A 25,319-nucleotide genomic window follows, 5' to 3' on the forward strand; every position below is an offset into this window, starting at 1 on the left:
GTAATAGACATAGTATTGATAGCGGCAGTTGTAGTAGTGGTAGTAGTGGTAGTAGCCTAGCAGTCGGTAGTAGCAGTGAAAGCTGTAGTGGTAGTTAGGTAGGTAGTAGTAGTCATGGTAACTGCCTTGTAGTCGTTGGCACAGTAGCCTACTTAGCAGTAGTAGTGGTGGCAGTTGTAGTAGTAGTAGTAGTAATAGTACTAGCAGTAGTAGAAATAGACGTAGTACTGAAGACGCTAGTTGTAGCAGCGGCTGTAGTAAAAATGAAGCTCCTTTTAACGAATGTTTATAAAGGAAGTGACGTAGCGGCCGTTATATTACAGTTCCTGGAGACGGTTGCTACAACATTTCGTTGCATCCATCCCTCTTGGTTGTGCTAGTAGCCTGCCTAACGGTACCAAACAGTAACGTTAGCTAGTTAACTATTTCAACTGCGGTGTGTGATGGTTTCTGATAGTTTCTGAGAAAATGGCGTTTGTTTCGCACAGCCAGAGAGATCCAAACGGAAAATACATCTTCTCAAGTCGACCCAGAGCTGTTGAAACCCGGGAGCCTCGGTCTGATCAGTATGTGTGTTGCCTGTGTTTTTGCAGAGTGCTAACGTTGCTTCAGTGTAACTAAATGAAGGCAGATAGACCTAGCTACCATAGCTAACCTACATCACAATATTTAATCTGATAAAAAAAAAACATTGCAGACTTCCAGTGTAATGTAGTCTACAGTCAATGCGAATGAAAAGAAAATCTAGTTACACGGCTTTATTAACAGGAAATGTGTCAAAATATGTCAGCTGATTAACTAAATGCTATATTGACAGTGGTACAAAGTAACTAAGTACATTTACTCAAGTACTGTACTTTAGTACACTTTTGAGGTACTTCTTTACTTGAGTACGTCCACTTGATGGTACTTATATAACAACTCTACCACAGTTCAGAGGCAAATATTGTACTGTCATATATTTGACAGCTACAGTTACTAACTAGATAAAGATTTTACATCAGCTTATAAAACGTCCTCCACCGCTGTTACCAGACAGAAAGAAAATGCCTGAAATATCTGCCAATTAAATGCCACCTTATTCAACTGCCAAACACCAGCATAACATGGATCTGCATCACCTTTGAGGCTAAAAAGTGTCAAGGTCAGCTACTAATCAGCTGACTGCATGACTGCACTGTGTTTTTCCTTGATAATGTAGGACACACAGTAATTATGGAAACATTATGTATGACCGGCGTGTTGTCAGAGGAAACACTTACTCCCAACACATACAAACTGTAAGTATGAAACATCCGCTTAACTATGCTTGAACTCTGGTAGGTTTGCCTTTCTTTGGGCCACTATCTGAAAATTGTGTATTACCAACCACCTTTGACAGACTGCTCAGCCAGACCCTGTTGAAACACAAAGACAACAGGAGATCAGGAGGAGAGCCATTGCTCAAAATCGAGCTAGGGAGCATTTCAGACCCAAGACTCCCGAGGCCCTGCAGGGCAGAAAACACATTGATGTACAAACAGGTCAGACATTTCTCTAGCTTCAGAACACCTGTAGTATTTTCAATTCATTATGAGTTTGTCAAATGTGCTGTTGGAATCCAAATCTGATTTGTAATACTGCAAGCTTTCTTTTCAGAGCTTTATCTTGAAGAATTGAGTGATGTTATAGTGACTACAGATATTACGTGCCAGACTGATGCTTTCTTGGACAAACCAGCAACCCCACGCTTCATACCTGCCAAATCTGGCAAAGATGCTGAAACACAGATAGAGGAGGGAGAGGTAGGTAATCCAAATGGGAGGTCTGGCCTCACTTTCTATACTTAATTGCCTTAGCATAGTTCTAATAAAATTATTAGATCAGTTTATAGTTGCATAATGTCTGGAAGAGCTACTCCTACTAACCTGGGTTACACCACCATGTCATCAGGGCTATCTTAGTTGTAGTTTAGAGACTACAGATTTACAGTATAACAGAAACCCTGTGTTACAAACTTGGGGTTTGGAGTTTAAAAGACAGTTACCAGAAAGGGAGATTATAAAAATATAAAATATGTTGCATCATGGTGAATGTGGGAAGCAGCGTTTTTTTTTTTTTTTTACCTTGACCCATACTAGGGACAAAAAGTAAGGATATGTTGGCAGCCTCTGCTTTTATTCTAATCTCTCTCATGAGTCCCCCAACTTTATGGAAGTGCAATACTCATTTTCTGGATACCCCTTGGAAATAATTATTCTCATATAGGATGTTGATGAGAAAAAAACATGTACAATGTTTGCAGGACTTTAAAATGCACAATGTAACACCACTTACTACTAGTGTCCTCTGCAGTTGTTTGACTTTGACAGGGAGGTGCAGCCAGTGTTGGAGGTCCTGGTGGGTAAGACAATAGAACAGGCTCTGGAGGAGGTGATGGAGGAGGAGGAGCTGGCCTCTCTCAAGGCCCAGCAGAGGGCCTTCAGAGAGCTCCGAAATAACGAGCTGGCAGAGGTGCAGCGGCTTCAGGAGCAGGAGAGACACCACAGTGAAGAGAAGGTATGCAAATGATATAAAATCCCTTTCAAACCGCTATATACGAACAAGTTTATCCCAAAGGTGGAAAATCAGAGAAAACCAGGACATCAGTCCTGAACATTCAAGAAATGGCATCCTGAATTTCCATTTTGTTTAATTTCATTGTCTTTTCTACTTGAATTCCAAAAAAAAATCAGAAGGGCTTTTAGATTTAGATGTCTGAAACCCGGCTGCTAAAAGCATATTTCCATCCAGATTCTACATAAGCAATGTGACCATACATGACCTGAGCTGCTGGTTATTTCACAAGAGAGATTTCTATATTTATGTGTTTTCTCTGTACACTTCTCACTGCTGTGGGGCTGTGTAGGAAAAAGGTTATATCAAGTGCACCAATCCATTTGCTAGGCTGTTTGCTTATGTTGCCTGGGAGATACCGTCGTCAATGAAATCTGATCAATCAATAACCTCACAGTCCTGATGAAGCAGATCAGCTACGTCTTTGAGCATTAAACATTTATTTATTTATTTATAAAGTCTACTTATCACTGGCCTTTTTTGGAATAATCTAGTAATGCAATCTATGAAGTTATTAAAATCCTGTCCCTATCTGTGCTGCAAAGTGTTCCTCGAAACCACTTGTCACAATCAAAGAACGTGTCCACCACTATGACGGCTTTTCTTTTTCTTTTCCAGGGTGTTTTTTGAGATCTTGATCTTGACTGTAGGTTGTGTCTCTTTCTTTGTCCATTCAGAAACGGACGGCTATCACTACTCCATCTGAATCACCATTATATCAAGTCGACAGACTTGATCATTCACATTCAGAACCTGAGTTTGTGTTTAGCTGGTTTGTGCTTGCTCCTGCCCTCAGGAGCGTAGAATCGCCCAGCAGAGGGAGGTGCTGAAGAACGAAAGAGAGGTTGCAGAGAAGATTGCTGCCCGGGCGTTCACCCAGCAGTACTTGGCTGACCTCCTGCCGTCAGTCTTTTCCTCACTAAGAAGACACGGATACTTTTATGATCCCGTGGAGAGAGGTCAGCCTTCCTTTGCTGCATTGCTCTCCGACTCAGCTTTCTCATTTCTGACACATGAGGGCATCACTGCACTCCATTTCATAGAATCTGTAAAGTGATCTGTGACTAGTAATAGATGAGCTCATTGATACTCTGTGAATGAATATTTTGATATGAGTGTCTAACCTTTTATCATGTTTGTGGTTCTGATTTCCAGATATTGAGACTAATTTCTTCCCATGGCTGATGGCTGAGGTTAACAACAATTTGGAGAAGAGATACATAGCAAGGGAGATGCTGGACAGTAAGGGAATACATATATAATATACTTCCCTCAGTTGTTTATGAAACATTCCTCTGCTTAAGCTGAGCAATGCTTTAATTTGTAAACCTAACCCTCTAATGCACCATGTTTTTTGTTTTTTTAGCATTTTTTTCTCCAGGTTTGATTTTCTGACAAAGTTAATCCTACACAGCAACCATAAACACACCATCATTCAGCTCCAGTATTTATTTATTGTGTACACTACTAGTACAAAATTGTACACAAGCTCAAGCCCCGATTTGTCACAAAAAAATACTTACTTGATTGATAAGATATGTATAAAATATATATATATGACCTGCCTCCATAATAGTCTTGGATAAAAACTGAAAATTGTAAAAAACTACAACTAATCTACTTGTAACTGTTGTGACTGAGCTTTCCTGCTAAAAAAAACAAATGCTACAGGTATAAACATAACGTGTATAAGTTGTTGGAGGTAATTCAACATGTTCTAGAGGCTGATGTTATTATTCCTGACAGCTAAAAGGTATTTCTCAAGTCCCCCTCCAGGGGTCTTCAGGTCACAAGCATTGTTGGAGTGCCATCTAGTGATTCTTTTTAATAAGTACAGAGGTCATTAATGTCAGACATATTGTACACAGAGCAGTGACTGAGATGCCTTCATGCCGTCTCTCTCTTTCAGCTATCATCCATGATGTCGCCCAGAAGAGAGCGGAGGGCTTCAAAGAGCCGGAGACACAGCCAGCCGAATCCGACATATAGAGAGATTCAGTGGAGATGATTCACTGAGGAAAAGGCCAAGGTCATGAATGTATTCTCAAAAATAAAGTTTTTTCACTGACTAAACTACCACGAGTCGTCTCTTTGAGAACACAATACTAGTTTGTGTGTGTTGTTTAAAAAAAAGAAGAACACTAGTCTAATAAGGATTATTCTGTGATGACGTCATGTGTTTCAATTAAAATCAATATTATAATTCTAATGATTTGTAGTGAATCTGAAATAGTGGGAAATCAAATGCACACTTTTTTGCACACTTTTGCACTCATTTGTGTGTATTATATATCAAGGCTCCCTGCTTGTCTGAAGAGATTATGTAGCTTTATGTAACTTTCTTCAGTGTTTGAAGCAGTCGAAAATACTTTTTAGAATATAATGGGTACAAATGATCATTTTTTTCATCACTGAAAGCATTCATTTGATTTTTGTTATCCCAAGGTTTTCACTGTATATCACGGAGTTTTGCAACAGTTAATGAATGAAGCATTATGAGATATTTCATTTAGCTTGAGGGTTCGTTCTTGTCCTAGGAAAGCAGTTCAACAAAGAAAGTAATTTTTTTTCTGAAGCTTTCGTCCACATATTGTGGCCTTCATCAGCAGATTTCTGTCATTAGTGGGAGGATATTTCATGGCTGGTTTAGTCAAACAGATTAGTATAAAACTCACAATGCTCTGGTCACAGTATCGGATGTGGCCATGCTAGAGGCTCTGAGCTATTCTTACAAGAAACACCTTTTAGACAAAATCAGCTTTTGTTTTTTTCTACTAAATGTGTAGTTCTTACAGCAGTGTGACATTTCAGTCACAGCAAAACCAACAAAAATGGTATGAAAAGTCTTCGAAATGCATGCAAGGATTTGTTATTAATCTACAATCTTCCATGTCGCTGCCAATGAAAGATATGAAGTTGCTTCCTCCTGAAGTTCTTTCAGGCATGCAGTGCATTTGCTGCTTATCACACGAAAGTCCCAGCCTGTTAATCGGGCTTTCAAAACACCCACCCCACCACAGCGAAGCCTTATCTTAAATCCGAATCCGAATCCCAATCAGAAATAGTTTATTGATCCCCGGGGGGAAACTGTTCAGTATCGGTGCTCCCATTCAAGAGTATTTAGAAATAAGAGTATGCACAAAATATAAAAAATAAGAAATAGAAAATTATACAAAATAAAAAAAGTATAAACACATTTACGTAACATTTAAGTGAAAATTAAAAGTAAAAAATATATACAACAGCAATATATGTATATATATATATACTTGGTGTCTGACACTCAGAGGGAGAAAAAGAATGAATCAAAGAGGGAGATCAGCTGAACAACAGGTTTAAAGGAACTCCAGATATTTAGAGGGCCATTCAAAGTGCCTTCCTGTGACTTCATCTATTTGCATCTGGGATCGCTCTGCAAACAGTTCATTCAGGGGCCCTGACAGGCAAATTCAAGAATGTTTTGCATTGCTCAGACAGACTCCCTATTCCCTCTAAATGTATCTTTCAGAGTTCTGCATAAGTTTCAAACAACCACTTTTTTTTATCTTCAAAAACTATTGTTTTTTAGTAAGGAGTTAAGATGATGATGATGAATATAGCAGGTTAAGTAGCACAAAGTAGTCGGCAGAGCTGTCGCATCACTCTCTGGTGGGAAGTAGGTCTAACCTCCGATATATACGGCTCTATTTTAATCCCGTCGCCTCATTGGTCAGCTCACCTATGACACCGCCCCTCTCACTTGGCAGCGCTTCCCCGGTTCACTGCGGGGCGGATGACGCGCGCTTCCCCAGTGAACTACAGTGTGACAAAAAAAAAGTTTCTGTGCAGGAGGCGACACCTCAGCTGATACACGAGGTTTCAATTTATGTATCCAGAGTCATAGATTGTTTCAACAGCCACTGCTCACAAGATTGTATTCACATCACTGTTGTTATTATCTCAGCTAAACTGACTTACACGGTATTTAAAAAAACATCAATTAAGAAGGTCATAGAAATCACTGAGCAGAATCTGTCAATTAAATTTAAAGGTGTGATTCATGGACATATAGAATATATGATAGCCTACTTGATTTTGATATTTGATGTAGGAAGAAGGATATTTATAGCCCCTTCTATAGGCTATTTGTGTTATTGTATGTGTGTTTTCTTATGTTATGTTATGTCATAGTCTGCCACTTATTGTCCATGAAAATCAGAAAATATATTTAAAACATTGAAGTGTGATTCAAACAATAAAATCTTTAGATAAACTCCAAAATAAGAAAGCACACATAGGCCTAAGTAATAAAATCTATGATTATATATATATTATATTATTAAGTTTTTGAGCTTGTGCAAATATAATAAAAGTATCAGTGATTATCAGTATGAGAGATAAAATTATATAATTTGGACATACTAATTATACTGTTGGTTTTGACCTTTAAAATGAGAAAATGATAAATCATCATTAAAGTACAATTAAATGGACAATTGCACAGAAAGTCCACATTTATTACCAGAGAAAAGTAATAGCCATTCAGCATGTTTTCAGTAGGCCTACATTTTAGGTTGACCTCTTTGAGTTTTGGGTTTTATGGCCCCCCAAAAACCATCTTCTCATGGTGAATTCAGTTTCCATGCCAACGACCCTCATAAACATCATTATCTGACTGTTGTGGTTCGAGATTCAAAACTACAAACTGCCCCTTCTGTGGGTGGGGAAAGACCACATTCAGTTAAAATGTCCCTTAGACTATGATGAAACTGTCTCTGGTTTTGCGGGGAAGCCCCCCAGAGTTCCCCCATAGGACCCTGGTTTGTGAACCAGTGCTCCTCCAGCCTACCGGTGACAGCAGGAACAGGATCGGCCGGGGCGCCACGGTGGGATGGATGAGCGCCATATTGCGCCTGGGTGAACAGAGGGAGGGGAAATCTGCGGCTGCGAGCTTCGGACCGCCGAACAATCATCATCTCATCTCCAAACCTCACCGGCTCCGGTAAGACTTTGAGTAAGTGGACACCCTGTCCTCTGCACTGTCTGAAGCCTGCAGCACAGCGAGCTCGAAGCTGTGCGAAAAAAAAGACACTACTTTTCGCACTTTTTCCGCGCACTTTCTGCTGCTCTGCACAAAGGAGGCAAATCACACAACAGGTGTCTGTGGGATTACAGTGAGGATGTGGCTGACTGCGGCACAGATGAAGCTCCTGCACAAAGAGCAACGTCATTACAGTCCGAGTTTAAAGACCCAGATACTGAATCTAAAAAACATTTGTTTTCTTGTGGTATATTTGTCCTCTACCGGTGCCGGTCATAGAGGTGGAATTTCTCGTTTGCTTGTCTTGAATCGTTTCCCTGTCGCTGTGGGTGTGTAAACTACCCATTTCACCCACAACATAGACGTAACCCGTGGAAATATACAATGACAATCATCACTTTTATTACATATTCTTACAGTGTAACAACCTCAAAAGGTTATATGCGTCTGAGGCAGAGGTCCTGACCACTGATGGTTATTTGTAGTGAAAAGCAACATTGTTTCTTTGCCTTTTAAAGCGACATCATTAAGCGATACAGACCAGCACTGACAGTGCAAATGGCTTCCATTCATCTGAATTGGGGTGTGGGTTTGTTAGCAGATGAAGGCGTCAAAATAAAAGGCTAAAACAAAGCAGGGTGGGGACTATAACTTTATCATAGCTGGTGGGTGAGGCACTTTGAGTACCATATTTAACCTGCCTGGTGCCTGAATGAGTCAATACTGTCAAGGTGGAATAGAAATGCACTTCCGGCGTTAGATTTCACAATAAGATAATGTAACCACTGCAAAAAGGTTTGGCTGGAATATACAAGAGGTAATGCTAAATTCATTATACTTGATGGTTTTACGGAATTAGTTTTATCAGAGAGATCCACAGTAGGCCTTAAAATTATTACAAAACTATGAATTTCATGAAGGTTGTAAGTACTGTGTCCAAATCCTTTTTGTTGATTAATTGATTAGTCAATTGACAGGAAATTAATCGACAGTTATTTTTTTAATTCTTCAAGTATTATTGTATTTTGAGTGTCTATGGGCTTTGGACTGTTGGTAGGACAAAACAAGACATTTGAAGATGTCATCATGGGCTCTGGGAATGTTTGGCAGATTTTTTTTTACTACATTCAGACATTTTATAGACTTAATAAGTACTAGTTTTTGAATAAACATTTGACAGATGAATACAAAAATATTGTTATTTACTGTCAGTTGCATCTGTTATTTATTTTGTTATGCTGTTATTTACCGCGTTTCTCTGTGTCATATTATTGTAAATTTAGTAGGCTATCTCTGGGTTTTGCACTCACCAGTTTATATACAAAACTTATACAAAAACAATTTGAGTCATCATTCAATACTTAAAATATAATTATTTGTTTCAGCCCTACAGTTGGTTGGCTTTAGTTTGTATGACAAAAATGCTAAGTTGCTGTAGTTATTAATTATACGCATACATTTGAAAATATTTATGTTAAGGTAAAAATGAAAGATGGTTTGGGTTAGTTAAAGGTTTGTTGTGGTCAAGATTGTCAAGTACAAATGACCAGTGACTAGACTCGCTCTCTTATTTTGAAGTTCAGATCGCATAACTTCCGGTGTTGTGCTCGCTAGCTGCCGTTAGCTTGTTGGTTCTCGCGGTGATTCATCCTGATGACTGTCGCCTGCAGGAGTGCCGAGCTTCCCTCACCAGGGTTTAAGTAACGCCGAAGTGTCTGAAACTCGTTTCTCCTCTTTCTCTTTCCAGGAAGGCACAGTGAGAAGTACAGCCACAAGGAACACAAGTCTCTTCTTTGGAAAACACTTTTTTTATTTAACAGCTCACCGCACAGAGCAAGGAAAAGGACAGAAAAATGCCCAAAGCGGTAGGTAGCCCTTTGGTTTATTGTTGTGTATCACTGCTTTACCGGTTTGTCAAGCTCAACTGAATCATGACAGGTAACGTTAATGGAAGATTAAACGTCCTAAATTCACTATCATTTCTCATATTTTCTTACATTAATCTAGATAATTTATATTGAATTAAGAGTTAAGAGGGTTTTGGAAAATTATTAAAATTGTGGTACAGCGAATGGTAGCATACTTATGCTAGTACTTTCTGAGAATATTATATTTAGTGTAAAGAATTGATACAACATTGCTTTGTTGAGGTCTGAGAGGTGGTAGTGTATGTTTGGCTGTTAATGGTGTGACTTTTTTTGTATTAATTTGGATGAAACAAATCTTAAATCACTTCATGGGAGTGACAGACTGCCAGTGTTTAAAGTGATTTCCTCAACTTCCAAGCTGTGTGATCTCTGTGAAACATCTGACATGTCCATTTAATTACATGCCTTTAACATGTCACTTCTCTAAAACTCTGTGAATGAGCCATAAACAAAACACTGGGGCTTTAAACAGAACAGGAATACATTTATAGACGGAATCACAACCAGAACAATACCACTTTTCACTGGACTGAATATTTCATTGTGTCATAGAAACTAAAAGTGTCAGTAGGGTCTGTGTTAAAGGGGAATGCCACTCAAATCACATGCTCTTCTCATATCCTGGGGGTGTCCCATATGTGTCAGGGTTAGACTTACATTGCAGACATGGACAGTTAAGTAGTGTTTCATTTTAAATGTCCTCACATCATGGGTGGACAGAGTCACAGGATCTATATCTTTGAAACCATTCTCTGACATTATTTTAATGAAGCTGTCCTATATATTTGAACAGGTTTTTTGCCCTCAATTACTTTTGACTGGCTTTGCCCCACCCCAGCTATTACATACTGTACATTCGCACATGGCACATGCCCCTCCTTCAGCTCACTGTATTTGGAAACTGGAAATTTCTAATAAAACAGCCAATGTGTGTTTTACAGTATGAAGGAAAATGTGATGGAAATTTGTTAGACATGGATATGAGTAAAAAAAACAAAAACACTGTTCTCTATCCTCTGTTCTTTATATAGAAATTAGAATAAAAAGACCAGAGATGACTAAAACATACAGCTACTTACTAAAGTCTAATAAGTAACACATGTAAAACAGGATCAAAATTTGAGATTTTAGTAAAAGAAAATTGCTGCTGAAACGCTGCTCAGATCATGACAGAAACAGGCTGCTGTTGAACAGAGCAGCGTATTGTGATGACACTGACTAAAGTCCTGGTCACTGTCATAAAGTATGTTCTCGGTTTGTTTAGACAGGCCTCATGGTTGTCAGGAGCGTCGCCGTGGAAATTACATCATTACTGTCCGATAGCAGTCCAGTTGCCACAAAACAGCCTTTTTTTGGACGATAATGTCAGACTGTTTTCTTTTCCATGATATCAAGAAAATAATACAAGCCTTGATTTTAACTTTATCCTCTGGTTTACTGACTGTTATATATAACACGTGGCGTCACGGCAGACCTAGCCTTTGCAACATAGGACGAAAAATATCACTAGGATACTAAGTTGGTTTTAATGAGGTTTTTCCTTTGATGCTGTCTCCATCAGACAGCTTTGTACTCTTAAATTAATCCTACTAATGCAGAGTCTCACTTTTATGCCTTAAAATTGCTTTTTTTGCAAATAGCAAATTCTCATATTTGAGAAGCTGAAACCAGAGAAATTATTGAGCATTTTTTCTTGAAAAGTTACAGAAATTATTCATGAGTTATCAAAATAGTAGGTTCATTTTCTCTTGATGACTAATTGATTAATGGATTAATCATTGTGGCTCTAGTTTAGTCCCCACCCCTTCGTATACTGTCATGTTAAAGCATGATATTTAGAGATGCTCAACACATAAATTCAAGTCTTACCTTCTGAAGAAAGCTGTGTTCATCTTGTTTTTAATGCAGAAAATACTCAGTCTCATTTTATTTGTACTTACAATATAATGTAAATATAAAGGCAGACTTTGTTAATTGAACAAAACCTTCTAATGGCAAAAAGCAAAAAGAAAAGCAATGAAACAGGGTTCCCGCAATCAAAAGAATCCTGAAAAAAATCATTAAACCTGTAGGGGAAGTTTTACTTGTACAACATACAAGAGTAATTTGGGAAAACAAACCGAGAAATTTGTAATTGGGTGTGAGGTACTTGCCATATACTGTAAATGATGGCCTAGGTTTGAATCACTTCACTGTTATCTAATACAATGCAAAAATGTCCCTGAAAAGCAAAGATCAAAGAGAACAAAAGTGCTAACTTGCCTTAAATTGGATGCTAACTGGCAGAGAAACCTGCATGCTGTCTGAATTATTTCAGCTCAGATACTTGGCATGATATCAAACATTCCAGCATTGCGTGTTGCGCCCAGTGGCAGGACGCTGGACCAGATTTGAGGAGTAGTGAAGGCTCCTGTATTGGTGCCTCTGTGACTCATGTTTCACTTATCTGAATGACATATTGTCAGAAGTAAACGATATTGCTCCTTGGATTCCCAGAATCCTGTTTCCTTGTGGTCACAGCCCAGTGACACAAACCATACAAGGCGTGGCCACGATCAGCATGGATGGGTGTTTCCTTTTCATGTCCAGTCCTATTGTTTAGCGTTTGTTCCTTTAAATAATTGATAACTCAATCATGCCTGGACTCGAGGCCTGATTCACAAATCCAAAAATGGTTACAAGTCCTTAACTCCCATTCTTCAATTGCGTGTTGTTAGTGTTGATGGAGCCTGTGAAAGATGTCCCTTCCTTAAGCCGTAATAAAAGACACATTGGGTCCTTTCTCTCCATCCTTGTTGTACTACGTCTCTAGACTCAAATAGTAGCAGTCGTTTATGGCTATATTACTCTGAGACCAGTTCAGTGGAATCCCCATGGCAACTCTTGTAAAGCCATGCAAACTATGCCGAGTGTTAAATATTGAATGGTCCTCACTGAAGAATGCAGTACAGCCTATTCACAGTTTAACTACTGAGGTGATGACCGCCTCATTTCTTTAACTTGACCCAGAGCAGCTCCTTAACCTCAGCTTTGAAAAGTCTGAAGGAAGGAAATCCAGTTCATGATTATATGGGACAGGGAGAGGCGTTGTGCCCTTATACTTCAGGGGTTGGAACTAGGGAATATTTGGCATTCTTGAGGCTTGATTGATTAGATTACAGAATAGTATTCTTTTCGGTCATCTCAGTGCGGTAGATCTGTGATGCATCAGAGAGATGAGAGGTCACCAGTCTTTGCTTTAGTTGTTTTTTTCTTTCTTTCTTGTGGCTTCGTCCCCTTTTCTTTTTTCTTTGTTATATTTGTTCATTTATATTTGGCACCTTGATATTTAAGTGAAAATGTTAATATGGTAACTAGCACCTCTGAAGCCCGCTATCTAGGCTAACAAGTTATATATAATCCCTCATAAAACTTGATGACAAATGATATATAATGTGTTAATTAGTGAGCTTTAGAGGTGCTAGTATGTGGACTTTTGTTACCTTTTGAAAGAGCCATGCTAGCTGTTTCCAGTTTATATGCTAAGCTAATCTTCTGCTGGCTGTAGCTACATACAGTATTTACTGTTCAGATGTGAGAGTGGTATCTATCTTCTCATCTAACTCTTGGCAAACGCATTTCCCAAAATGTCAAACTATTCCTTTAAATGTTTTTTTTATACAACAGTATTTAACAGTAAGTAAGGACACTGTTGATCACATACTTTATTACATCATCATTTCGGTCCTCAATACTGTAATCTACTTCTTCTACTGCATCGCCTGTGTTACCATAGAGCTCATGTTAGTTGTTGTTATTGTTCCTGGTTACCAAAGCTTTATAACTTCCACTAAGAGTGTGGAAATGATGCTCTGTGTCATTATAGCAAGTTAGATTTGGGAACGTTACTACTGCAATGACTTGTGAAGCAGGGCTTTATATGTTTAATATGAACGCCTGTACTTTCCTCTGACTAAAGTTGCTCATTGTGGAACTCTGGGTCCTTGCCCGGTATATTTTTAGCATATGTGTCATGTTTTCTTTACCGCTCTGAATGGCCTCAGTTTATTGTGAGTTACCGTTGGAGGACTTGCTTTGAGATCAGATATCACTCACTCAGTGGTTTCTGTTGGCTTGTCTGCTCCGCACATTCACTTATTCCATTCTCTGCTGGTTAGGGTGTGTTTTTCTAGGTGCCTCCATCTGTAAGTGCTGTAGATAAAGTGATATTGAGAGAAGCATCTCAAATCTGTCAGAGCTGCTGCTACCAAATCACAGAATTGCTTTTAAACAAGGAGCATCTCAAAATATCACTTTTGCTGCGGTTTTGTGGTAGTTTTTGGTAACCTGGCTCCAGTAGGAGGTATATGATGATAGCGAGGGACTGCTGGGGCACTGCAGCTGAAAGGGGATCTTTGTTTTGCTGTGTGAAGTAAATGCAGTGTTTCCCCTCCTTCCCCTGCTTTTTAGCTGTTACTTGAAGCTGGCGCAAGTCGCCCTGTTGGACTCCAAAAGTTACAAGTCGTATGCACATGTGGCATTGCGGGGCAGAGCCACAAACTCTATGTGGTTCTGAGTGCTACATCATTCGATTTTCTTTTGGTGAAGCAAAGTTTGCCTTGCCACAGATCCTGGGTTTTAATCCCAAGTGAGTCAGCTCTGCTAACCTCACTTGGTAGCAGACACGTGGATGAAAAAAATGGGGCATCCTTGAATATCCACTGTCTAGACGACGTGTGTTCTGGACAGCACAGAGGCGAGGCGCTTTCCATCCAATGCTGTGATTGGATTTGCCTTCTCTGTAGGATTTAAGCCTATCAGTTAGCTGCTCAGCCTGCGTAGCTTCATAGGATCCGTGGAGATCTGAGTCACCATATAGTCACTGCTGCAGCCCAGACATCCCCTCTCCAGTGGGCGTCATTGAGTTTGCTCAACGCCGCTCACAATGGGCTGGAGATGAAAGATGTCATTGCGGGGCTCTGTTAGCTGGCTTTCTCTCTCTTCACTCTGTGTCCACTAACCTCTTTGTATGTTTTCACTGAGCATTAATAAGTTCAGTCAATGCTTTGAGGGTCTGTGTCTTTTCATAACCCTACGCAAATACCAGAGACATTTGACATTATACCCACAGAGAAGAGAGTCAGTATGTGTTTTACCTCAAAGCAGCTATTGTAAACATTTGTGCATTGTTGCGTGGCCTTTGTGTGAAATTCAGATGCCATATGCTGATTACTAACCAAACGTACAATACAGAATATTGTTTCTCTCCATTACGGGGTGCAGCTGACGTCAGTTTTCATTATTCTGCTCAGCACACCAGTCATGCTATTTGTAATGGTTTTGAAATGGCACATTAATCGCTGGGTGGATCCCTGTAAGTGGACATTAAATTCTCTGCTCATGAAGCAGGTTTCAGTTAGATTGACCACCTCTTTGTGTATACACAGGCCGTTCTGATCAATCATTAACCAGAGAACTGAAAGACATGCCTTTTCCTGTGAATGGGAGTGAATGACTGAAGTAGCTGCCATATTTTAGCTCTCCTCTCTTCAGTCTATCCATCCAGAATAACATCCATGGTGCCTCTTTTTAGCTAGGTGCGTTATAAGTGGAGTTAGTGTTAGATATGCCACTTCTTAAAACTCATATGTTCCTTTAAAATCAAAAGTTATAATAAGTTATATAAGTTATAATATTCTCACCAAAGACACCTCTGATTTTGCAGCACGATTCCCTTCAATCAACCAGAGATAAACACAAAGCCTTGTGTGTCTACTCTGCAAATACACCCCCTTTACCAAACACACACACACACACCAAAGCAGTGCTCTGTGGTCGAGCATGCTTTACCACGTATTGGTCCTTACCTGTGAGAACCTCTCTGTTGCTCTGGATCAGCTTTTCAACCCCCTGTTTTCTCATGTTTTTCTGCAGGTCAATGTTCGCGTCACCACCATGGACGCTGAGCTGGAGTTTGCCATCCAGCCCAGCACAACCGGCAAGCAGCTGTTTGACCAGGTACAGTACAGTTCTGTATTGACCTCTAGCATCAGTGTTGACCTATAAATATGGTTTCAATATCACTTTCAAAAAGATTTTGGAAACAAAATGATGTGGAATCGGGTTTTTGAATAAAGTCATTTTTGTTGAAAAGATCAATAAAAGTCAGCCAATTGTGGTTTAGTGCTGTTGATAAAAGCAGAATTGATAAAAGCAGATATACATAATACATAGAATATAAATAGTTTGTAGAGTTAAAGGAATAGTTCGACATTTAAATGAGATGGTCAGTACCACTCGATAAACATGAAGCCAGAAGTTAACTTAGCTCGGCCAACAGGCTTCTGGAAAACAGCTAGCGTGGCTCCACCCAAAGGAAACAATATTTGCTTACCAGCACCTCTAAAGCTAGTTAGCTTTGGACAGAGCCAGGCTAGCTCTTTTCCCCTGTTTCCAGCCTTGATGCTAAGCTAAGCTAAGCAACTGCTGGCTCCAACTAAATGTTTGTAGTATCAATCTGCTCATTTAACTCTCAGCAAGGAAGCAAATAAGTACATTTCCCCCAATGTTGGACTATTCCTTTTAAATGTTTTTTGTTTTTATTGAAGAAAAAGTATTTTGAAGTAACAGTTTTTCTACAAAAGAACCAGTAATTCATACATACTTACTGTTTATCACGTGTACTTATTTTATTGACAACATTTCGGCCCTCAGACCTTCATCAGGTAAAATGTTATAGAGACAAACAGAGTTTTTGATTAGACGTAACTGTCAATGAGATTTTCTGGTGTGCAAGAACTTTGTAGAATAAAAGCAGTGTGGCAACTTTTAACAAACTGCTACAACCTTCATCATCATGTCAGCTAACTGGACTGACGTCACTGAGAGAAATCTGTGTTAGGAGAAAGTGTCTGCCCTCATTATCATCCCTCCAAAGCTCCTTCCATTCATTACATCCAGGTCTGAAAAGTTATCTCCTGCAGACGAGATTACAGGAGCTTTTGGCTTCAAGTCTCCTTATCAGTCTATGTCTTCCTGGCGATGTTCAGGGATTATTATAAATGGTTTCCTGTGATGAAAAATGTCAGCTTAGCATAACTGAACAAAGAGAACTTGAGGCATTTATTAAACTAATGATTAATGGCATTAGTGATTTTTAAAGCCGTGAATGAAGTCTGTTAGGAAGTTACACACCCTCAATGCAGAGTGAAGGTGTGGCCACAATAATGGAAACATGTTACAAGTTTTCCTCTTGTAGTTGTAGCTTTACTTTACCGTGGATTTAAGCTAATCTATTTACTGATTATTCATTACTGACAGTATTGTTAAGTGAAGAATTTTCTTTGAATTTGCATTTTTCCTCTTGTTGTGAAATATTATTGTGAAGCTCAAGTGACTAAAATCCAAATGTAGATGACATGTCATTATCGTGAGCTCCTCTGAGGCCTTATGACAGCACTGGGGGAGGAAAGGCATTGTTTTAGCCACTTCCTGTATAACTTGTTTTTCAGTGGCAAGTGTAGCCGTCTGTAGATGTCAGGGGATTCATCCTGCATGTCAGCAGCACTGTAGGGAACATTTTAAAAAACATTTGAATACAGTCATGTAAGCACAATATCCCTAAAAATCGACTAGGATAACATATTCAGAAACTGCGTGTGTGTGGATGTCTTTTGGCTAGTTTTGACCAAGTCAGCACTTGTGACACTTGTGTTTTTTGACAAGTAAAGCAGCAGGGCCACTGCTCTAAAGCTCTCAATGTGTGGTTTTGTTAAAGGAAGGAATAGCTCAGGACCCAGATATTTGCCTTTGACATCTCTCCATTTATAGGCGTTGGCGAATTCCCCCGCCTACTTGTTAGAATGGCTCTCAGTGGGGTGTGCCACAGATAATCACTCACTCACTGTGATAGTGTCAGAGACAGTTCAGTGCTCTATTTTAGTGCTAAGATACTAATTTGAGCATGGGAAATGATGCTTCACACCTTGTCTGAAGTCCGAGCAGCTGTTCATAGTGTTCCCAGTGTTCACAGATTAATTTGGCTGACATTTAGCGTCACTGGTCGTGTCGCTGAAGTCTGTCAGCAGCCTGATTTGGCAGCAATCAGCTTTAAAGACACAGAAGTACACTCACAGAGTGTTAGACAGGTTCTGTGGAAATGCTGAGTAACAGCAGTGAGCTCATTTCCAGGGCGAGTGTGAGGCCTGGTGTGGCCTGTGTGGTCAGTGCTGATCATAGCCTCAGTCCCTGTCATGCTACTTTTAAAGAGGAACCTCTGCCACTCCCCTACACACCCTCGTACAGTTTCACTTCCATCTCGTTTCATTTTGCCGTGAGCCGCAATTAGAAAAATCACAGGTGTTGAACATATCAAACAGCTGGAAACATGGGCAACATTTTAAACAGTTCAACAATGTCTTGAACTGAATCCAAGTCTGAAGGAGTCAAAAATTAAACTAGTTCACTTACACACCAACCCACGTGTCAAAGCTGCACTCAGGGATTGCTGCAAAGCTCTTCCAAGTCATGAGAGGGAACATGTTGCATGATGGCTGTTCGTCTTTGCTGTAGTATTGTAGCAGAACTATTCTTCGATATCAAAGTCTAAAATACTGGCTTCGTAACCCTCCCTTTACTGTTTAGTCCCGATTAATGTGTGGTCTGACTGTAATAGACCAATTTCCTTTGGGCCAGAACCCGAATGCCCCCCCCCCACCACCACGAAACGCACTCTTTGTGCTGATCCCTGTTTGGGGCCCGAGTGGGTGAACCCCTCCCTTCCCCTCCTCAGTCACTGGAGGACTCTGCTTTATTCAGCTCAGAGGATGCAGTGCGTAATGCTGTTTCAGCCCAGCGGCATTCCTCTCTCTCACCACAGGCCAGAGCTCCCATAAACCAGGCAGAGAAACTTTCACTCTCTGTCAGACGGCTGTAAGACGAGGCTGAAGTCATGCTAACTCTTCCTATGTGGCACTGCGACCGTTTGCTCCTTCGACCTAAAACCAGTCTGAAGTGGGCGGCAACACTGTCCTTAAGAATTTGACAGAAGCAGTAAAGGTTTAGCTTCTTTGACCTGACTGCAAATGTTTCACTGAGTTTGCAGTTTTTTAAATCATTTCTAGAATGAAGTAGACTTGTGCTTCTGCTTATAATGGCTTGTGCAAGGAGTCTGGCCCCTAGATTTTATACATATCTATGGATTTATTTATTTATTGAATTTAGTTTCTTCAAAAGAAGTCTTAGATATTTTCTCTTGCCTGCTGTAGACAGTACCATTAGTACTTATATATGGTTGTTGGTTTGTACACCTATAAACTAAAAGTAGGATAGTTTCCACGGTGGGTTGTACCGCAGGTGGCTGTTTTATCCATTTTTTGTGGAGTCTCAGTGAGCACCATTAGACCTGCAGCAAGCACTGTCTCTGCTGCTAGTTACAGTAGCTAGGAAGCTCATTGACTCATAATGGGCAAGTGTTGATCCATCCATTTTCTGTTGCATAAATGTAATTAATTATATCATTAGGAATTATTGTTATGTACTGCTGGGAAGTACAAAAAATGTGATATAATAATAGATAATTATAGGCTACATCCTCCCTACTGGTTTCCCATCATACTTTGGACTGTATCTCTGTCAAACAGGTATTAATTTGCGTTCTATGTGGTGTTAGTCTTACATTTAACTCGCAGAAACCCTGCGTTTTGCATTGGAGCGTTTTGTTTTCAGTAATCTTACTTAGCACAAATGTCTGAGGTGTTAGGAGCTCTTGACGTTCATTGGAGCGACCTAGCGAGTCATTAAAGTTGAGGCAGGCTGCCAAACCAACCTGCTGCGATGTCAGTTTGCTAAACCTGCGTCCCCAGATTCAGATTTAATCCTCCTCTAATGAACTGTAGTATTTTCAGTATCCTTTGGCAGCAGGTGTTCATAACTTGTTCCACATGTTATTAAAGCTAGTTTATTATCTGTTGGACAAGCGAACAATGTTGTTAAAGGTTGGTAAGCCAGTGCCAAGGTTGTACCAAGCCTCTCTACAGTAGCTTATCCCCTGAGAAGATTGTTCATTTAGGTATCTGTGGCCCACTCTGTTTCTCTGCCTCTGTAGACCCCAAAGCAAAACCACCATGAAAGGGCTGATTGTTTTCTGAGTTTCATTACAGGTGAGATGCAGGGCTAGAGTTTAGTGCTCTCTCATTTCAGCCTCCTTCTAGTGCTTGTTGTTGTCCCACTAAATACAATCCATCAGAAAATCAAAGAATCAAAGCCATTCATCTTTACTCCCACAGGTTAGCCTGCCCTGTATTTCGTGTCGTCCACTAAGACGGGGGGAGTTTGATTTTAATTTTAATCTTGGCTGGGGCTTATCTTTGGGAATGGGCTTGGCCGGAGTCGAGCATGTTGATTCATACTTCACCCAGGCAACTTAACACCTCACCTGGTGACTGGGTGGGGAATTTGGCAGTGATGCATTCAAAAAGGGCCCGGCACAGAGATCGTCCCACTTAACGGCACACATATACACACACACACGCACAAACATTAATTCCTACACGGTGCTGTTGGAAAATTGCTGTGAAGGCCGTAAAGAGCCGTTGAGGTTTCTCCTCAGAAGCCAGTGGAAAACGGGAGCTCCTCCTTCAGCACAAGTGACTATTCCAGATCTATAACTGGGTTTTCACTTTCTGCCTCAGCTGCACACTCCTCAAATTGCTGATCTGAAAACTTTCTTCAAAGTGTTTCCAGTGCGGTTGAAATGAAAACTGGGTTCATGATCTGCCTTTTAGACGTTAATAATGAGGATTTTTGGCTGCAGAAAGTAACAACCCTTATAAATTGGAGCAGACACCCCTCCCTCCCTCCTCGCGCCGGCCTTCTCGGTCTGTTCCTGGAGTCAGAGACAGGATGCTCGTCATGCAGCATATATCACTCCTCCTCACTGGTCAAACAATAGGGCCACTTTGTTAAAGACCAGCCCTCATTGTGCTCTTGTGTGCTGTGGCATATTGCAACAGATGGAGAGATGTGAAGTAAGTGTTACTTCAAACACAAGAAGAGAAAACACTCTTAATTTAGTTTTGTGTTTATAAAAATGTACTGAGAATTACCTAAAATGAAATGTGCTGATATTGTTTTCATTTAGTCGTTTAGTTAGTCAATCTTCAATCAAAGCCTTCAGTCTCACATAGCTGCAAGATTCATTATTGGTAATGGTGCCAGTTAGAGCTGATATTATTGATCGATTAGACGTATTGATGTACAATTAATCAACTGCATCTATTTTGATAATTGTTTATGTAATTTTTCAAGCACAAATGCAAACACGCACCTGGTCCCAGCTCGTCACCTGTGAGGGATTTACTGTCATTTTCTGACATTTTATTGACCTAATGTTGAATTGATTAATCGGGAAAATAATCAGCAGATTGATCGATAATAAAAATATTTGTTAGTTGCAGCCCTAGTGCCAATCTCAACAGGTCAGGACCATAAGGATCGGTTTAGTCTCACTGACAATGGTAACCGTCCATGGGACCGTCTCCCTGTCCAGATCACATATTTTCCAGATTGCTTCAGACAACAAACATGTATTTTAGAGTGTACTTTTATTTGTCCTGGCAGCAGGTGACTGTGGTTTCTATCATCGCACGCTCAGGCCTGGGAATGTGTAATACTATGAGGGTTGTTCACCAGATTAGTCTGGTACCTGAGTACCTTCAGGTTAGATTCTTCAGGCCTCGCCAGCGTCTGTAAAGCCTTTAAAGGCCTTTTCACGACTCCTCGCTCTGCTGGGAAAAATCCATCAGTGATTCATTTACGTTTATTGGAAAAATTACCTCATTGATTTTTTGAGGTGTGAAGGCGTGATCTCTACTACAGTTACATCATCATCTCATAATCTGTTTTCCTGGAAGCGCAGGTGGTGAACTCTTTAGAGTAATGCAGTATTAAATCTGGTCAAATTTGGTGAAATTCCTGCCTCTCCTTTCTAAAACACTTCCACTTAAACCAAATCATGTGTCTGCTGTGAAAAAATGGGAACTCTTTTCTCATTACAAGGTTCTTTCCTTCAATCTGTGAAGAAGTTCACAGAAAATAATATTATCTGGAGTATGTTGATTGATTCTTTTAAATTCATCTTTGCTGATGTGGAAAACTGATACTAAGGCGTTTTCCCAGTGTGTGTTTTAGGCCTGAAACGATCAGTAGATCGGCAGAAAAATTGTCGGCAACCATTTTTATAATTGATTAATCGTTTAAGTTGTTTATCAAGCAAAAATAGTGAAGAAAATGCTTCAATTTCTCAGGTTCCAGCATATTTTTTAAATATTTAATAGACCAGAAATGATTTGCAGATTGATAGATAATGAAAATAATCTAGTTTGTTGCAGCCCTACAGTGTTTTAAGACTTAGAGTAATTCCTTTTCTCTTTGCAGGTGGTTAAAACCATCGGTTTACGTGAGGTCTGGTACTTCGGACTTCAATATATGGATGGTAAAGGCTACTACACCTGGCTAAAACTGGACAAAAAGGTAAGATCCAACTTAAAGAATATATTTGTATATATGTATTTTAAGTTATTATTATTTCAAATCATTAAGGTCATCAGGTCATTAGGGTTGGAGGAAAAATGCTTCCAGTGTGTTATAATACACTCAATCATGAATCATTATACTTTTAAATACTATTAAGAATTAGCCCACACAATGTTATTTATTCTGTCATGTTAGTTATTTAACAATATAAGTTGTTCAATTTGTTTCCAAAGGTACTGATGTCATTATCTTCCTTTTAATAGAGTGAAATTCCACTATCATTACATATCATACCACCTACATACACACATACGTCTGTCTCAATTGCCCACATCTCCCTAAGGAGTCAGTTTCTATTAACAATAGACAAAGAATGCTTTCTTTTGAGGGGACGATACAATCAGAGCTCCAGTGTTTGCCTTTCAGTCAATCAGTAGCCACGTATTACTGTATGTATATATTCACAATGTATATATTGTGGTTCCACATCCAACATGGCAGCTAATTTTGTTTGGATACTGTCTGTGCTGGGGGGTCAAAGCACTGCATGTAATCAGCTGGAGGTGGATTATTTGACAAGAGTGTGAACTCTTTGTGAACCAGATCTGCCTTCGTTCTTCTCTGTTGTCCCCAAGTAAACACAGGTTACTTCACCTTCACTAACTGTTAGTCCCGAAGCTGCTCACAATCTAACTGGTCTAATCCATAATGCAAAAAGAAAAAGAGCCAGAGGAATGAAGTCATGCCTGAAAAGAAGCAGAAGTCCAGATGTTCAAGATTGTTTTGGTGTCACAGTTTCTATATGATCTACCAAACCCTGCAGCCTTCTAGTCCAGTTGGTTCTTCATTAAGAATCTCTTAATGAAGAACCCCAGTGATTTTACACAAAGTAAAAGTGTGCTTACATCAGTTGGGGAATATGAGAAAAGTTGCATAAAGCCTTTTGCTGCTCCACAGGGAGCTGCGCAAAATCTCAAGTGATGTCACTTGAGTCAGTGTTGGTTGGGTCTGCATTGTGGGTAATATAGGCGGGTTTTGGCAATGAAGAAGAACGTGTGGAATGAAAAAGACGATATCTTTGGTTCTGCTGCATCGATTTTAATACTTTTTCTTTTCAACTGTCCACTGTGAGTCTGACAATGTTTTGCAATGAGTGCAATGTTAAATTGGTACTATTTAAAATACATTCTATTGGCTCTTATGCCTAATAGTGCAGCATTAACTACAAACTGTAAAGAATATAGTGAATAGAGTTTTTGCTACATATTTATATATATAGAATAGTTTTTCTGCAGAATGCCTTCCTGACTGAAATAAATGTAGGAAACCGTGCTAATCCATCAAAGGAAACTTCGAAAGTTGTTTGTTTAATCATAAACACGCGTCACTGAGAGAGAGAAAGGGTAATGCTTGCCTCAGTCAGCAGCAGTTAACTGTACAGTGTGTGCTGACACTGCGCTGCCGCTCATCAGCACAATGCCTCGCTCAAACTGGAATATTCCCGGCCCCATTCTCTCCATCAAGACCGCTTGGTTCCTGTGTTGAAATTAGAGGAAGAGGCACATTGTGTAAACACATACTGTAGCCAGAAGTGTATTTCCACTGAATGAGAATGGTAGATCCCCTTTTGTTAAGGGTAGTGCACCCATGACAAATCGGTTTCCTAATGCATTAAACATTGATTGTTGCTGATCTTTATTCTTTTGTATTTATACTGTGTACTGATTTTTAAACCATCATGATTTCCAGATGATCAGATCCTGGCTCTCAAATGAGAGAAAATCAATCAATATACCCCATATACATTGATAATACTCCATAATCCAGCTTTTCCAGCTGGTTCACATTGTAGGAATAGTGCGGAAATACGCTTCTTTGCTTTCTTGACAAAAGTTAGATGAGAAGATTGATGCGACGTCTGTGGTAAATAGGTAGCTGGAGCCAACAGCCGGTTAACTTATCTTAGCATAAAGACTGGAAACGGCTAGCCTTGCTCTGTCCCAACAGGAACCGTTGCCAAGCAACCAGTGGAGATAATGTGTTGATTATTAGCTTTAGAGGTGATGGTAGGTGGCTTCGCTATTTCTGGACAGATCCCATCCCAGTCTTTATGCTAAGCTAAGCTGGCTGTAGCGACATATTTATCGTACAAACATGAAAGTGGCATCAGTCTTCTCATCTAACTCTCGGCAAGAAAGCGAAATGTCCAACTATTTCTTTAATGCTCACATGATACTGGATGTAGTTTTAACCATGTTGTACTTCCTCTCCAGGTGTCGTCCCAGGAAGTGAAGAAGGAGAACCCACTGCAGTTCAAGTTTCGGGCCAAATTCTTCCCAGAGGATGTGTCTGAGGAGCTGATCCAGGACATCACCCAGAAGCTTTTCTTCCTGCAGGTGAAGGAGGGCATCCTGAGCGACGAGGTTTACTGTCCACCAGAGACGGCAGTGCTGCTGGCCTCCTACTCTGTTCAGGCCAAGTTTGGAGACTACAACAAAGAAGTCCACCGGCCTGGATACCTGCTGTCTGAGCGCCTGCTGCCACACAGGTGAGAAGTAGATTCAGAACAGTGAATCAAGCTTTGATATTGCATTAACATCTAGATCAAAGGCACGATGTTCTGTAGTAATACATTTGGCTCGTTATACTGAAGCAATCGGGTATGGCACTGGCACAAGTTTCATAATGTAGTTATTGACTAATTGGAGACATTTTAGAGGAAGAAGGAGCACTCATCAGCACTAAAAGAAAATCGCCACCAAGACACACAAGCGCAGGAAGAAGTTTGTTGATTTTTAGGTAATGAGTCAAAAACATTTGAATTATTTGCATGTTTCTGTGCCATTTTATGTGTATAAAGTTGCCATTTCAGCTCTCAAGGAATTCACACATAAATACATACACTTGTTAAAATTTAATAAAGGAGAAAACATAGATAACGGCGCCGCTCATTGGCTGCACCAGAGCATTCAAGCGGAAGATCAAAGCTTCATTACACTGATCATTAATCATTAATTATGACACGGGCCACGAAGCATGGACGGTGTGCCAATAGAGTGACTGCGTTCTTCGGCTCATTTAATAACAAGGTGTGATTTGGATGGGTGTGTCATTGACTGGTGGTACAATTGTATCTGCTCCTCTCATCACCTAGAAGTCAAGAACATGCAGTGATTTTGAAGTGTGTTAAAGCAGCAGCAGCTCAAATATGCTACCAAGGACGTGATGATGATGATGATGATGACCTCTTTTTAATTCACGTG

At 39.9% G+C, this 25,319-nt stretch overlaps 2 protein-coding genes across 2 annotated transcripts in view; both read left to right on the forward strand.

Annotated features, from left to right (window-relative positions):
- Nucleotides 1-468: 468 nt before the first annotated feature.
- Nucleotides 469-4,634, forward strand: rsph3 (radial spoke head 3). The gene is made up of 8 exons (XM_070926346.1): nucleotides 469-566; nucleotides 1,202-1,280; nucleotides 1,382-1,523; nucleotides 1,639-1,784; nucleotides 2,335-2,538; nucleotides 3,392-3,554; nucleotides 3,751-3,837; nucleotides 4,505-4,634. The coding sequence occupies exons 1-8, from the start codon at nucleotides 469-471 to the stop codon at nucleotides 4,582-4,584; spliced, it is 999 nt and encodes a 332-aa protein (XP_070782447.1). The 3' UTR covers nucleotides 4,585-4,634.
- Nucleotides 4,635-9,305: 4,671 nt separating this feature from the next.
- The window catches only part of ezrb (ezrin b), a 28,357-nt gene continuing 12,343 nt past the window's right edge, over nucleotides 9,306-25,319 (forward strand). Inside the window, exons 1-4 of the mRNA XM_070925400.1 lie at nucleotides 9,306-9,480; nucleotides 15,457-15,540; nucleotides 21,958-22,053; nucleotides 24,330-24,604. Of these exons, the coding sequence (XP_070781501.1) occupies nucleotides 9,469-9,480; nucleotides 15,457-15,540; nucleotides 21,958-22,053; nucleotides 24,330-24,604 (467 nt within the window). The 5' untranslated portion in view covers nucleotides 9,306-9,468. The remainder of the gene's footprint in view (nucleotides 9,481-15,456; nucleotides 15,541-21,957; nucleotides 22,054-24,329; nucleotides 24,605-25,319) is intronic.

The sequence above is a fragment of the Enoplosus armatus genome, chromosome 19 (assembly GCF_043641665.1).
Source record: "Enoplosus armatus isolate fEnoArm2 chromosome 19, fEnoArm2.hap1, whole genome shotgun sequence".
NCBI classification, from domain to species: Eukaryota; Metazoa; Chordata; class Actinopteri; order Centrarchiformes; family Enoplosidae; genus Enoplosus; species Enoplosus armatus.